Consider the following 14,662-nt stretch of genomic DNA (forward strand, 5'->3'; position numbering starts at 1 on the left):
CTGTCACATCATCTCATGTACTGTCATCTGTCACCTCCCACACTGTCACATCATCTCATGTACTGTCACCTCCCACACTGTCACATCATGTCATGTACTGTCACCTCCCACACTGTCACTGTCACATCATCTCATATACTGTCACCTGTCACCTCCCACGCTGTCACTGTTATCATCTCATGTACTGTCACCTTCCACACTGTCACATCATCTCATGTACTGTCACCTGTCACCTCCCACGCTGTCGCATCATCTCATGTACTGTCACCTCCCACACTGTCACATCATCTCATGTACTGTCACCTCCCACACTGTCACTGTCACATCATCTCATGTACTGTCACCTCCCACACTGTCACTGTCACATCATCTCATGTACTGTCACCTCCCATACTGTCACTGTCACATCATCTCATTTACTGTCATCTGTCACCTCCCACACTGTCACATCATCTCATGTACTGTAACCTCCCACACTGTCACATCATCTCATGTACCGTCACCTCCCACACTGTCACATCATCTCATGTACTGTCACCTGTCACCTCCCACACTGTCACTGTCACATCATCTCATGTACTCACCTGTCACCTCCCACACTGTCACTGTCACATCATCTCATTTACTGTCACCTCCCATACTGTCACTGTGGCGGGAGGGGGTAACCAGGCTATCTAAGAAAGGTTAAACCCGCTGGTTACCCCTGAATCCGTGGGGTCCCTGGTACCCCCATAAGCCAGGGACCCGGGATAACACATGCTGGAGAATAAAATGACCCTGTGTTTTCCCATTTCATGTTCCCTTAGCCCTAGAACTGTGACATTTCTTGTGTGTCAGATTTAGGGGGATATTTGGGTGGAAATACAATTATTTTGGTTGCAGGAGTTGGGGGGCCACAGTTGCCGGTAGTCATTTAATTCTCCCCAGCGAGCAGGCATGATTTGCCGGTACGCAGGGTGAATTACACCGGGGCTTCCCCGTGTCCCCCGGACGCCTGGATTTCGAGCCCAAATATCCCCAAGTTATTTCCCAACTGTCACATGTACTGTCACCTGTCACCTCCCACACTGTCACATCATCTCATGTACTGTCACCTCCCACACTGTCACATCATCTCATGTACTGTCACCTGTCACCTCCCACACTGTCACTGTCACATCATCTCATTTACTGTCACCTCCCACACTGTCACTGTCACATCATCTCATGTACTGTCACCTCCCACACTGTCACTGTCACATCATCTCATGTACTGTCACCTCCCACACTGTCACTGTCACATCATCTCATTTACTGTCACCTCCCATACTGTCACTGTCACATCATCTCATGTACTGTCATCTGTCACCTCCCACACTGTCACATCATCTCATGTACTGTCACCTCCCACACTGTCACATCATGTCATGTACTGTCACCTCCCACACTGTCACTGTCACATCATCTCATATACTGTCACCTGTCACCTCCCACGCTGTCACTGTTATCATCTCATGTACAGTCACCTTCCACACTGTCACATCATCTCATGTACTGTCACCTGTCACCTCCCACACTGTCACTGTCACATCATCTCATGTACTGTCACCTCCCACACTGTCACTGTCACATCATCTCATGTACTGTCACCTGTCACCTCCCACACTGTCACTGTCACATCATCTCATTTACTGTCACCTCCCATACTGTCACTGTCACATCATCTCATGTACTGTCATCTGTCACCTCCCACACTGTCACATCATCTCATGTACTGTCACCTCCCACACTGTCACATCATGTCATGTACTGTCACCTCCCACACTGTCACTGTCACATCATCTCATATACTGTCACCTGTCACCTCCCACGCTGTCACTGTTATCATCTCATGTACTGTCACCTTCCACACTGTCACATCATCTCATGTACTGTCACCTGTCACCTCCCACGCTGTCGCATCATCTCATGTACTGTCACCTCCCACACTGTCACATCATCTCATGTACTGTCACCTCCCACACTGTCACTGTCACATCATCTCATGTACTGTCACCTCCCACACTGTCACTGTCACATCATCTCATGTACTGTCACCTCCCATACTGTCACTGTCACATCATCTCATTTACTGTCATCTGTCACCTCCCACACTGTCACATCATCTCATGTACTGTAACCTCCCACACTGTCACATCATCTCATGTACCGTCACCTCCCACACTGTCACATCATCTCATGTACTGTCACCTGTCACCTCCCACACTGTCACTGTCACATCATCTCATGTACTCACCTGTCACCTCCCACACTGTCACTGTCACATCATCTCATTTACTGTCACCTCCCATACTGTCACTGTGGCGGGAGGGGGTAACCAGGCTATCTAAGAAAGGTTAAACCCGCTGGTTACCCCTGAATCCGTGGGGTCCCTGGTACCCCCATAAGCCAGGGACCCGGGATAACACATGCTGGAGAATAAAATGACCCTGTGTTTTCCCATTTCATGTTCCCTTAGCCCTAGAACTGTGACATTTCTTGTGTGTCAGATTTAGGGGGATATTTGGGTGGAAATACAATTATTTTGGTTGCAGGAGTTGGGGGGCCACAGTTGCCGGTAGTCATTTAATTCTCCCCAGCGAGCAGGCATGATTTGCCGGTACGCAGGGTGAATTACACCGGGGCTTCCCCGTGTCCCCCGGACGCCTGGATTTCGAGCCCAAATATCCCCAAGTTATTTCCCAACTGTCACATGTACTGTCACCTGTCACCTCCCACACTGTCACATCATCTCATGTACTGTCACCTCCCACACTGTCACATCATCTCATGTACTGTCACCTCCCACACTGTCACATCATCTCATGTACTGTCACCTGTCACCTCCCACACTGTCACTGTCACATCACCACCACTGTCAGCTGTCACCTATCACCTCCCTCACTGTCACATCACCTCAACTGTCACATGTACTGTCACCTGTCACCTCCCTCACTATCACTGTCACATCACCACCACTGTCAGCTGTCACCTATCACCTCCCTCACTGTCACATCACCTCAACTGTCACATGTACTGTCACCTATCACCTCCCTCACTGTCACATCACCTTAACTGTCACATGTACTGTCACCTCCTGCACTGTCACATCACCTCAACTCTCAGATGTACTGTCACCTCCCTCACTGTCACATCACCTCAACTCTCAGATGTACTGTCACCTATCACGTACATTGTCTCTGGGATGCCTGCGGTGTACAGCACCAGCGCACTACCCCTTACCATCCCCAGACAAACGGATTATGTGAGAGGTTTAATGGTACCCTGAAGCAGATGCTTCGGACCTTTATAGAGGCGGAGGGGAAAGACTGGGAGATTCACCTGCAGCACTTGCTGTTTGCATACCGAGAGGTACCGCAGGAATCTACAGGCTTTTCCCCCTTCGAGCTACTATATGGCCGCAGGGTACGTGGACCTCTGGACCTATTCCATGAGGGATGGGAAGAGGAGGCTACTGCTACTGATGCTTCAGTGATCCAGTATGTAGTAGATCTCAGAGACCGGTTAGAGATGCTTATGGGGGTGGCCCAGGACCACCTCAGGGCTGCTCAGACCAAGCAGAAGCAATGGTATGACCAGCAGGCCCGTAGCAGGGAATTCATCCCAGGACAGCAGGTGCTTGTTCTCAAACCCACTCGGGAGAACAAGCTGATGGCTGCCTGGTCGGGACCGTACTCGGTTATCCGAAAGGTGAATGAGTGCAACTACCTTGTACAAGTAGAGCCTGAGAGGCACAAGACATATCACATTAATATGTTAAAGGAATACAGAGCACCGAGTATGGGAGCAGTAATGGCCATTTGTAGCCCACTGCTGGAGGATCCGCCGAGCAATGCTCTGCCTGATCTCCTAGGGGAGGCTAGGCAAGGAAACACTGTGGAGCAGGTAGAGATCGGGGCACAGTTGAGTGCTAGGCAGAAGGGAGAAGCCAGGGACATGCTAGCTAAGTATAGGGCCCTCTTCACTGACATGCCAGGGACCACACATCTCACAAAACACCCAGTGCACACAGGGGACCTGCAGCCTCTGCATAAGCACGCTTATAGTGTCAGCAGAGGTCAAGACCAGTATGGAAAGGGAGATAGAGGAGATGCTGACACTAGGGGTAATTACTCCGTCCCAGAGTCATTGGGCAAGCCCGATAGTCCTAGTTCCTAAAAAGGACAAGACCACCCGGTTTTGTGTGGACTACCGCTTGCTCAATGCTGGGACGGTGTCAGGTGCCTATCCCATGCCCCGATGGATGAGTTACTGGATGAACTCGCGGGGGCAAAGTATCTGACCACCATGGATTTGAGCAAAGGCTATTGGCAAATCCCACTGACCCTGGAGGCTAGGGAGAAGTCAGCATTCATCACTCCAAGTGGCCTCCATGAGTTTTTGGTGATGCCATTTGGGAGGAAGAATGCCCCGGCTACCTTCCAACGCCTGGTCAATAGGTTACTGGAAGGGATGCAGAGCTATGCCAGGGCTTACTTAGATGACATTGCTGTCTTTAGTAATTCCTGGGACTCCCACTTAGGACATGTAGCTGCGGTGCTGGAAAGGATCAGGGAGGCTGGGCTTACCTTGAAACCCACTAAGTGTATGGTAGGGATGGCAGAGGTCCTGTACTTAGGGCACAGGGTGGGTGGAGGGCACCTCAAACCAGAGCCAGCCAAGGTAGAAGCCATAGCTCAGTGGCCTGTTCCAAAAACCAAGAAACAGGTCATGGCATTTTTGGTCACCGCAGGGTACTATAGGAAGTTTGTCCCACATTACAGCGCCGTGGCCAAACCCCTGACTGATCTGACCAAGAAGCAACTGCCTGTGCTTATCACCTGGACTCCTGCCGGTGAAACTGCTTTCCAGGCACTGAAAACTGCGCTTGCTGGGGCCCCCATACTGGCTGCCCCAGACTATACCAAACATTTCCTTATACAGACTGATGCCTCGGACTATGGCATTGGGGCTGTGTTGAGCCAAGTGGGGGACGACGGTAGAGAGCACCTTGTGGTGTACCTCAGCCGAAAACTACTCCCCAGAGAAGTGGCCTATGCCACCATTGAGAAAGAGTGCCTGGCCATTGTGTGGGCACTCAAAAAACTCCAGCCCTATGTGTATGGAAGGGCTTTCACGGTCCTCACAGACCACAAGCCCCTGAGTTGGCTGCAGAGGGCATCAGGGGAGAATGCCAAATTGCTACGGTGGAGCTTGGCCTTGCAAGAATTCGAGTTTACTATTCAGCACAAAAAGGGTAGTGAAAGCAGCAATGCTGATGGACTTTCACGTCAGGACTATCCCTCTGAGACTGAGTTCGTTAAAGGTGCCAGCAGTGCCCCACTCCCCGTTAGGGCCAGTGGGCCACAGGTCACCCATTAAGAAGGGGAGGTGTAGAGGGAGAGGGGGGTTGGCCCGGTATTAAAGGGGTTGCACCCCATATGGCCACCCCCTGACCTCATCAGGGAGGCAAGGGGTTAACTGGACTGCGGTCCAGGAATGTGGCTTACACCTTGTCATGTCATGAAAATATATGTTCCCCTGTTCCCATGTTTCATTATAATCCTGTATTTTAATGTTTTAAAGTGCATTTCTGTATCTCCAGTTCTGGAGATCGCAGAGAGTTGATATTTGGCCAATATGTGGAGTCACTGTAGGCATTAAGAACTGGCAAATTTCGACCCACTGAGCCCACCAGAATGGAACTTATTAATATGGGTAGATATTAAAGAGTATATGTTTGGTATTTTGGATCTGTTCTGAAAATGCAGACGCCATCTGCTATGCTAATAGGTCATGAAGGGCAGCCGGCTGATTGAGCCTAAGCACTGTGATCAAAAGGTAACTGCCCTGATTGTTTACACTAAGTACTAATCAACAGACCAAGTACTAATCAACAGACTCTGCCACTCTAATTGTTACCTGAGGGCAGAGAATCATCAAACTGGAGTGGTTTGTAAGTGTTATGTCTACACCTACAAACAATGCAGATACTTCATTTGGTAGATTGGTCGTCGCCCCTGATTTAATTATGGGGCTACCCATAGAGTCCCAGTACACATGGGCTAATTAGCTGGGGGGCATGGGTTAATCTGTGTCTCCACGTTAGGGATTGGATACAGATAATTGTTCACCAATAGTCTGTATTCAATGTTAAGAATAGGGTTACACAGGTATATAAACTGGGTCAACCCTACAGTTTTTAGTTGTGCTTCTGATTCCACCTGGAATGTCACCGGATTGCTGGAGAATTGCTAGCTGATACTTCTCCATCCCCCAACCCTAAGTAAGTGTTACCTTCTTGTCTGTTAATTGTACTATATTGCTGTGTTCACCTTATTTAAGGAATAAATATATTTTATTATATCTAAGCCTCGTTCAGTTCAACCCAGATATTTGGTGTTCATTATATCTTGTCATAACCTACCGTGACACTCCCCCTCTCTGTTCCTATTCTCTTTCTCTCCCCCCCACCTCTCTCTGACTCCCTCCTCTGCCTCCCCCTCTCTGTTCCTATTCTCTACCCCCCCTCTCTCCTCATCCGCCTCTGTCGCCCCCTCTATGTTCCTATTCTCTCCCCCCCCCCCTCTCTCCTCTGCCGCCTCTGCCTCCCCCTCTCTGTTCCTATTCTCTTTCTCTCCCCCCTCTCTCTGACTCCCTCCTCTGCCTCCCCCTCTCTATTCCTATTCTCTGCCCCCCTCTCTCCTCCTCCGCCTCTGTCTCCCCCTTTCTGTTCCTATTCTCTTTCTCTCCTCCCCCCTCTCCTCCTCCGCCTCTGTCTCTCCCTCTCTGTTCCTATTCTCTTCCCCCCCTCTCTCTCCTCCGCCTCTGTCTCCCCCTCTCTGTTCCTATTCTCTTTCTCTCCCCTCTCTCCTCCTCCGCCTCTGCCTCCCCCTCTCTGTTCCTATTCTCTTTCTCTCCCCTCTCTCCGCCTCTGCCTCCCCCTCTCTGTTCCTATTCTCTTTCTCTCCCCCCCTCTCTCCTCCTCCGCCTCTGTCTCCCTCTCTCTGTTCCTATTCTTTTTCTCTCCCCCCCACCTCTCTCTGACTCCCTCCTCCGCCTCCCCCTCTCTGTTCCTATTCTCTTCCCCCCCCCTCTCTCCTCCTCCGCCTCTGTATCCCCCTCTCTGTTCCTATTCTCTTCACCCCCTCTCTCCTCCTCCGCCTCTGCCTCCCCCTCTCTGTTCCTATTCTCTCCCCCCCCTCCCCTTTCTCTGACTCCCTCCTCTGCCTCCCCCTCTCTGTTCCTATTCTCTCCCCCCCCCTCTCTCCGCCTCTGCCTCCCCCTCTCTGTTCCTATTCTCTCTCCCCCCTCTCTCTCTGCCTCCCCCTCTCTGTTCCTATTCTCTCCCCCCCCTCCCCTCTCTCTGACTCTCTCCTCCCTCCTAAGTCTGTCTCTCTGTCCTCTCTCCCCCTCCTCCCCCCCCTGTCCCCCCTCTCTCCCCTCCCTCCTCAGTCTGTCTCTCGGTCCTCTCTCCCCCCCTCTCTCCCCTCCCTCCTCAGTCTGTCTCTCTGTCCTCTCCCCCCCCTCTCTCCCCCCCTCTCTCCTCTCTCCCCTCCCTCCTCAGTCTGTCTCTCTGTCCTCTCCCCCCCTCTCCCCTCCCTCCTCAGTCTGTCTCTCTGTCCTCTCCCCAGGTCTCAGGAGACGTCTCTTCCTGCCAGGCTGTGGTGGAACTTCTCCAGCACATTGTGACCTCTCTGTCCTCTGACTCTGTCACCTTGGACCTCCCCGGGGTATCTGTGTTCCTGCTGGGGGAGGAGGGGCAGCAGATTCTGCGCGGCATTGAGCGCCAGTGTCAGTGCGTCATCGACACGTCGGAGATCAGCTGGACGGTGCTCAAGTCTGAGGTGAAATCTCCCTGTGCCCCTTACTGTGTCTCCCTGTGCCCCCCGCTCTGTGTCTCCCTGTGCCCCCCGCTCTGTGTCTCCCTGTGCCCCCCGCTCTGTGTCTCCCTGTGCCCCCCGCACTGTGACTCCCTGTGCCCCCCGCTCTGTGACTCCCTGTGCCCCCCGCACTGTGTCTCCCTGTGCCCCCCGCTCTGTGTCTCCCTGTGCCCCCGCTCTGTGTCTCCCTGTGCCCCCCGCACTGTGACTCCCTGTGCCCCCCCGCACTGTGTCTCCCTGTGCCCCCCGCACTGTGTCTCCCTGTGCCCCCCGCTCTGTGACTCCCTGTGCCCCCCGCTCTGTGACTCCCTGTGCCCCCCGCACTGTGACTCCCTGTGCCCCCCCGCACTGTGTCTCCCTGTGCCCCCCGCACTGTGTCTCCCTGTGCCCCCCGCTCTGTGACTCCCTGTGCCCCCCCGCACTGTGTCTCCCTGTGCCCCCCGCACTGTGTCTCCCTGTGCCCCCCGCTCTGTGACTCCCTGTGCCCCCCGCTCTGTGACTCCTTGTGCCCCCCGCTCTGTGACTCCCTGTGCCAACGCTCTGTGACTCCCTGTGCCCCCCCGCACTGTGACTCCCTGTGCCCCCCGCTCTGTGACTCCCTGTGCCCCCCCGCACTGTGTCTCCCTGTGCCCCCCGCACTGTGTCTCCCTGTGCCCCCGCACTGTGCCTCCTTGTGCCCACGCTCTGTGTCTCCCTGTGCCCCCCGCACTGTGACTCCCTGTGCCCCCCGCTCTGTGACTCCCTGTGCCCCCCGCACTGTGTCTCCCTGTGCCCCCCGCACTGTGTCTCCCTGTGCCCCCCGCTCTGTGACTCCCTGTGCCCCCCGCTCTGTGACTCCTTGTGCCCCCCGCTCTGTGACTCCCTGTGCCCCGCTCTGTGACTCCCTGTGCCCCCCGCACTGTGTCTCCCTGTGCCCCCCACACTGTCTCCCTGTGCCCCCCGCACTGTGTCTCCCTGCGCCCCCCGCACTGTGTCTCCCTGTGCCCCCCGCTCTGTGACTCCCTGTGCCCCCCGCACTGTGACTCCCTGTGCCCCCGCTCTGTGCCCCCCGCACTGTCTCCCTGTGCCCCCCGCACTGTGTCTCCCTGTGCCCCCCGCACTGTGAATCCCTGTGCCCCCGCACTGTGACTCCCTGTGCCCCGCTCTGTGACTCCCTGTGCCCCCCGCACTGTGTCTCCCTGTGCCCCCCGCACTGTGACTCCCTGTGCCCCCCGCACTGTGTCTCCCTGTGCCCCCCGCACTGTGAATCCCTGTGCCCCCGCTCTGTGCCCCCCGCACTGTCTCCCTGTGCCCCCCGCACTGTGTCTCCCTGTGCCCCCCGCACTGTGAATCCCTGTGCCCCCGCACTGTGACTCCCTGTGCCCCGCTCTGTGACTCCCTGTGCCCCCCGCACTGTGTCTCCCTGTGCCCCCCGCACTGTGACTCCCTGTGCCCCCCGCACTGTGTCTCCCTGTGCCCCCCGCACTGTGAATCCCTGTGCCCCCCGCACTGTGACTCCCTGTGCCCCCGTTCTGTGACTCCCTGTGCCCCCCGCACTGTGACTCCCTGTGCCCCCGCTCTGTGTCTACCTGTGCCCCCCGCACTGTGACTCCCTGTGCCCCCCGCTCTGTGACTCCCTGTGCCCCCCGCTCTGTGACTCCCTGTGCCCCGCTCTGTGACTCCCTGTGCCCCCCGCACTGTGTCTCCCTGTGCCCCCCGCACTGTGTCTCCCTGCGCCCCCCGCACTGTGTCTCCCTGTGCCCCCCGCTCTGTAAGTTCCTGTGCCCCCGCTCTGTGTCTCCCTGTGCCCCCGCTCTGTGACTCCCTGTGCCCCCCGCACTGTGACTCCCTGTGCCCCCGCACTGTGACTCCCTGTGCCCCCCGCACTGTGACTCCCTGTGCCCCCCGCACTGTGACTCCCTGTGCCCCCGCTCTGTGCCCCCCGCACTGTCTCCCTGTGCCCCCCGCACTGTGTCTCCCTGTGCCCCCCGCACTGTGAATCCCTGTGCCCCCGCTCTGTGACTCCCTGTGCCCCCCGCTCTGTGACTCCCTGTGCCCCCCGCACTGTGACTCCCTGTGCCCCCCGCACTGTGTCTCCCTATGCCCACCCTCTGTCACTCCCTGTGCCCCCCGCTCTGTGACTCCCTGTGCCCCCCGCTCTGACTCCCTGTGCCCCCCGCACTGTGACTCCCTGTGCACCCGCACTGTGACTCCCTGTGCCCCCGCACTGTGACTCCCTGTGCCCCCCGCTCTGACTGCCTGTGCCCCCCGCACTATCTCCCTGTGCCCCCCGCACTGTGACTCCCTGTGCCCCCCGCACTGTGACTCCCTGTGCCCCCCGCACTGTGACTCCCTGTGCCCCCGCTCTGACTCCCTGTGCCCCCCGCACTGTGTCTCCCTGTGCCCCCGCTCTGTGACTCACTGTGCCCCCGCTCTGTGACTCCCTGTGCCCCCCGCTCTGACTCCCTGTGCCCCCCGCACTGTGTCTCCCTGTGCCCCCCGCTCTGACTCCCTGTGCCCCCCGCACTGTGTCTCCCTGTGCCCCCGCTCTGTAACTCCCTGTGCCCACCGCTCTGTGACTCCCTGTGCCCCCCGCTCTGACTCCCTGTGCCCCCCGCACTGTGTCTCCCTGTGCCCCCGCTCTGTAACTCCCTGTCCCCCCTGCTCTGTGACTCCCTGTGCCCCCCGCACTGTCTCCCTGCGCCCCCCGCACTGTGTCTCCCTGTGCCACCCGCACTGTGACTCCCTGTGCCCCCCGCTCTGACTCCCTGTGCCCCCCGCACTGTGTCTCCCTGTGCCCCCGCTCTGTCTCCCTGTGCCCCCGCGCTGTCTCCCTGTGCCCCCCCGCACTGTCTCCCTGTGCCCCCCGCACTGTCTCCCTGTGCCCCCCGCACTGTCTTCCTGTGCCCCCCGCACTGTCTTCCTGTGCCCCCCGTACTGTCTCCCTGTGCCCCCCTCGCTGTTTCCCTGTGCCCCCCGTGCTGTCTCCCTGTGCCCCCCGCGCTGTCTCCCTGTGCCCCCCGCACTGTCTTCCTGTGCCCCCCGCACTGTCTTCCTGTGCCCCCCGCACTGTCTCCCTGTGCCCCCCGCACTGTCTCCCTGTGCCCTCCGCACTCCGGGACTCCCTGTGCCCCCCAAACTGTCTCCCTGTGCCCCCTGCACTGTGACTCCCTGTGCCCTCCGCACTGTCTCCCTGTGCCCCCGCACTGTCTCCCTGTGCCCCCGCACTGTCTCCCTGTGCCCCCCGCACTGTGACTCCCTGTGCCCCCCACTCCGTGACTCCCTGTGCCCCCGCTCTGTGACTCCCTGTGACTCCCTGTGCCCCCGCACTGTGCCCCTGTTCTGACTCCCTGTGCCCCCGCACTGTCTCCCTGTGCCCCCCGCACTGTCTCCCTGTGCCCCCCACTCCGTGACTCCCTGTGCCCCCGCTCTGTGACTCCCTGTGACTCCCTGTGCCCCCGCTCTGTGACTCCCTGTGACTCCCTGTGCCCCCGCACTGTGCCCCACGCTCTGATTCCCTGTGCCCCCGCACTGTGTCTCCCTGTGCCCCCGCCCTGTGCCTCCCTGTGCCCCCCGCCCTGTGCCTCCCTGTGCCCCCCGCCCTGTGCCTCCCTGTACCCCCCGCACTGTGACTCCCTGTGCCCCCCGCACTGTGTCTCCCTGTGCCCCCGCTCTGTAACTCCCTGTGCCCACCGCTCTGTGACTCCCTGTGCCCCCCGCTCTGACTCCCTGTGCCCCCCGCACTGTGTCTCCCTGTGCCCCCGCTCTGTAACTCCCTGTCCCCCCTGCTCTGTGACTCCCTGTGCCCCCCGCACTGTCTCCCTGCGCCCCCCGCACTGTGTCTCCCTGTGCCACCCGCACTGTGACTCCCTGTGCCCCCCGCTCTGACTCCCTGTGCCCCCGCACTGTGTCTCCCTGTGCCCCCGCTCTGTCTCCCTGTGCCCCCGCGCTGTCTCCCTGTGCCCCCCGCACTGTCTCCCTGTGCCCCCCGCACTGTCTCCCTGTGCCCCCCGCACTGTCTTCCTGTGCCCCCCGCACTGTCTTCCTGTGCCCCCCGTACTGTCTCCCTGTGCCCCCCTCGCTGTTTCCCTGTGCCCCCCCGTGCTGTCTCCCTGTGCCCCCCGCGCTGTCTCCCTGTGCCCCCCGCACTGTCTTCCTGTGCCCCCCGCACTGTCTTCCTGTGCCCCCCGCACTGTCTCCCTGTGCCCCCCGCACTGTCTCCCTGTGCCCTCCGCACTCCGGGACTCCCTGTGCCCCCCAAACTGTCTCCCTGTGCCCCCTGCACTGTGACTCCCTGTGCCCTCCGCACTGTCTCCCTGTGCCCCCGCACTGTCTCCCTGTGCCCCCGCACTGTCTCCCTGTGCCCCCCGCACTGTGACTCCCTGTGCCCCCCACTCCGTGACTCCCTGTGCCCCCGCTCTGTGACTCCCTGTGACTCCCTGTGCCCCCGCACTGTGCCCCTGTTCTGACTCCCTGTGCCCCCGCACTGTCTCCCTGTGCCCCCCGCACTGTCTCCCTGTGCCCCCCACTCCGTGACTCCCTGTGCCCCCGCTCTGTGACTCCCTGTGACTCCCTGTGCCCCCGCTCTGTGACTCCCTGTGACTCCCTGTGCCCCCGCACTGTGCCCCACGCTCTGACTCCCTGTGCCCCCGCACTGTGTCTCCCTGTGCCCCCGCCCTGTGCCTCCCTGTGCCCCCCGCCCTGTGCCTCCCTGTGCCCCCCGCCCTGTGCCTCCCTGTACCCCCCCGCACTGTGACTCCCTGTGCCCCCCACACTGTGACTCCCTGTGCCCCCTGCTCTGTCTCCCTGTGCCCCCGCACTGTGACTCCCTGTGCCCCCTGCTCTGTCTCCCTGTGCCCCCGCACTGTGACTCCCTGTGCCCCCGCTCTGTGCCTCCCTGTGCCCCCCGCACTGTGACTCCCTGTGCCCCCCTGTGCCCCCCGCCCTGTGCCTCCCTGTGCCCGCCTCCCTGTGCCCCCCGCACTGTGACTCCCTGTGCCCCCCGCACTGTGACTCCCTGTGCCCCCCGCTCTGTCTCCCTGTGCCCCCCGCACTGTGACTCCCTGTGCCCCCCGCTCTGTGCCTCCCTGTGACTCGGTTTTCTTTGTGTTACAGTTTGTGGATCCGTGGAGTTTGGTTAATGGTCTCGTCCCTCCCGAGAAGTCCCCGGTCCCGCCCCGCACCCCCAAATCAAACCCCCCAAGTGTGCCCCCTACTGCAGACATGAGTGAGTGTCACGTCCAATCTGTACCCCCCAGTCCCTGCGCCTCCCCCAGTCCCTGCGCCTCCCCCGGTCCCTGCGCCTCCCCTCTCTCCCCCGGTCCCTGCGCCTCCTCTCTCCCCCGGTCCCTGCGCCTCCCCTCTCTCCCCCGGTCCCTGCGCCTCCTCTCTCCCCCGGTCCCTGCGCCTCCCCCGGTCCCTGCGCCTCCCCTCTCTCCCCCGGTCCCTGCGCCTCCCCTCTCTCCCCCGGTCCCCGCGCCTCCTCTCTCCCCCGGTCCCTGCGCCTCCCCCCTCTCCCCCGGTCCCTGCGCCTCCTCTCTCTCCCCCGGTCCCTGCGCCTCCCCTCTCTCCCCCGGTCCCTGTGCCTCCCCTCTCTCCCCCGGTCCCTGCGCCTCCCCTCTCTCCCCCGGTCCCTGCGCCTCCCCTCTCTCCCCCGGTCCCTGCGCCTCCCCTCTCTCTCCCCCGGTCCCTGCGCCTCCCCTCTCTCCCCCGGTCCCTGCGCCTCCCCTCTCTCCCCCGGTCCCTGCGCCTCCCCTCTCTCTCCCGGTCCCTGCGCCTCCCCTCTCTCCCCCGGTCCCTGCGCCTCCCCTCTCTCTCCCCGGTCCCTGCGCCTCCCCTCTCTCCCCCGGTCCCTGCGCCTCCTCTCTCTCCCCCGGTCCCTGCGCCTCCCCTCTCTCCCCCGGTCCCTGCGCCTCCCCTCTCTCTCTCCCGGTCCCTGCGCCTCCCCTCTCTCCCCCGGTCCCTGCGCCTCCCCTCTCTCCCCCGGTCCCTGCGCCTCCCCTCTCTCCCCCGGTCCCTGCGCCTCCCCTCTCTCCCCCGGTCCCTGCGCCTCCCCTCTCTCCCCCGGTCCCTGCGCCTCCCCTCTCCCCCGGTCCCTGCGCCTCCCCTCTCTCCCCCGGTCCCTGCGCCTCCTCTCTCTCCCCCGGTCCCTGCGCCTCCCCTCTCTCCCCCGGTCCCTGCGCCTCCCCTCTCTCCCCCGGTCCCTGCGCCTCCCCTCTCTCCCCCGGTCCCTGCGCCTCCCCTCTCTCCCCCGGTCCCTGCGCCTCCCCTCTCTCCCCCGGTCCCTGCGCCTCCCCTCTCTCTCCCCGGTCCCTGCGCCTCCTCTCTCTCCCCCGGTCCCTGCGCCTCCCCTCTCTCCCCCGGTCCCTGCGCCTCCCCTCTCTCCCCCGGTCCCTGCGCCTCCCCTCTCTCTCCCCCCGGTCCCTGTGCCTCCCCTCTCTCCCCCGGTCCCTGCGCCTCCCCTCTCTCCCCCGGTCCCTGCGCCTCCCCTCTCTCCCCCGGTCCCTGCGCATCCCCTCTCTCTCTCGGTCCCTGCGCCTCCCCTCTCTCTCCCCCGGTCCCTGCGCCTCCCCTCTCTCCCCCGGTCCCTGCGCCTCCCCCCTCTCTCCCCCGGTCCCTGCGCCTCCCCTCTCTCCCCCGGTCCCTGCGCCTCCCCTCTCTCCCCCGGTCCCTGCGCCTCCCCTCTCTCCCCCGGTCCCTGCGCCTCCCCTCTCTCCCCCGGTCCCTGCGCCTCCCCTCTCTCGCCCGGTCCCTGCGCCTCCCCTCTCTCTCCCGGTCCCTGC

The 14,662-nt window shown here is 60.8% G+C and overlaps 1 protein-coding gene across 5 annotated transcripts in view; it reads left to right on the forward strand.

Annotated features, from left to right (window-relative positions):
• Window positions 1–14,662, forward strand: part of PARP10 (poly(ADP-ribose) polymerase family member 10) — a 103,764-nt gene that overhangs the window by 67,730 nt on the left and 21,372 nt on the right. For all 5 annotated transcript variants that reach the window (XM_075584313.1, XM_075584312.1, XM_075584315.1 and 2 more), the window contains 2 exons: window positions 7,653–7,865; window positions 12,996–13,107. In XM_075584313.1, the coding sequence (XP_075440428.1) occupies window positions 7,653–7,865; window positions 12,996–13,107 (325 nt within the window). The remainder of the gene's footprint in view (window positions 1–7,652; window positions 7,866–12,995; window positions 13,108–14,662) is intronic.

This window comes from Ascaphus truei, unplaced genomic scaffold (genome assembly GCF_040206685.1).
Source record: "Ascaphus truei isolate aAscTru1 unplaced genomic scaffold, aAscTru1.hap1 HAP1_SCAFFOLD_538, whole genome shotgun sequence".
NCBI lineage: Eukaryota > Metazoa > Chordata > Amphibia > Anura > Ascaphidae > Ascaphus > Ascaphus truei.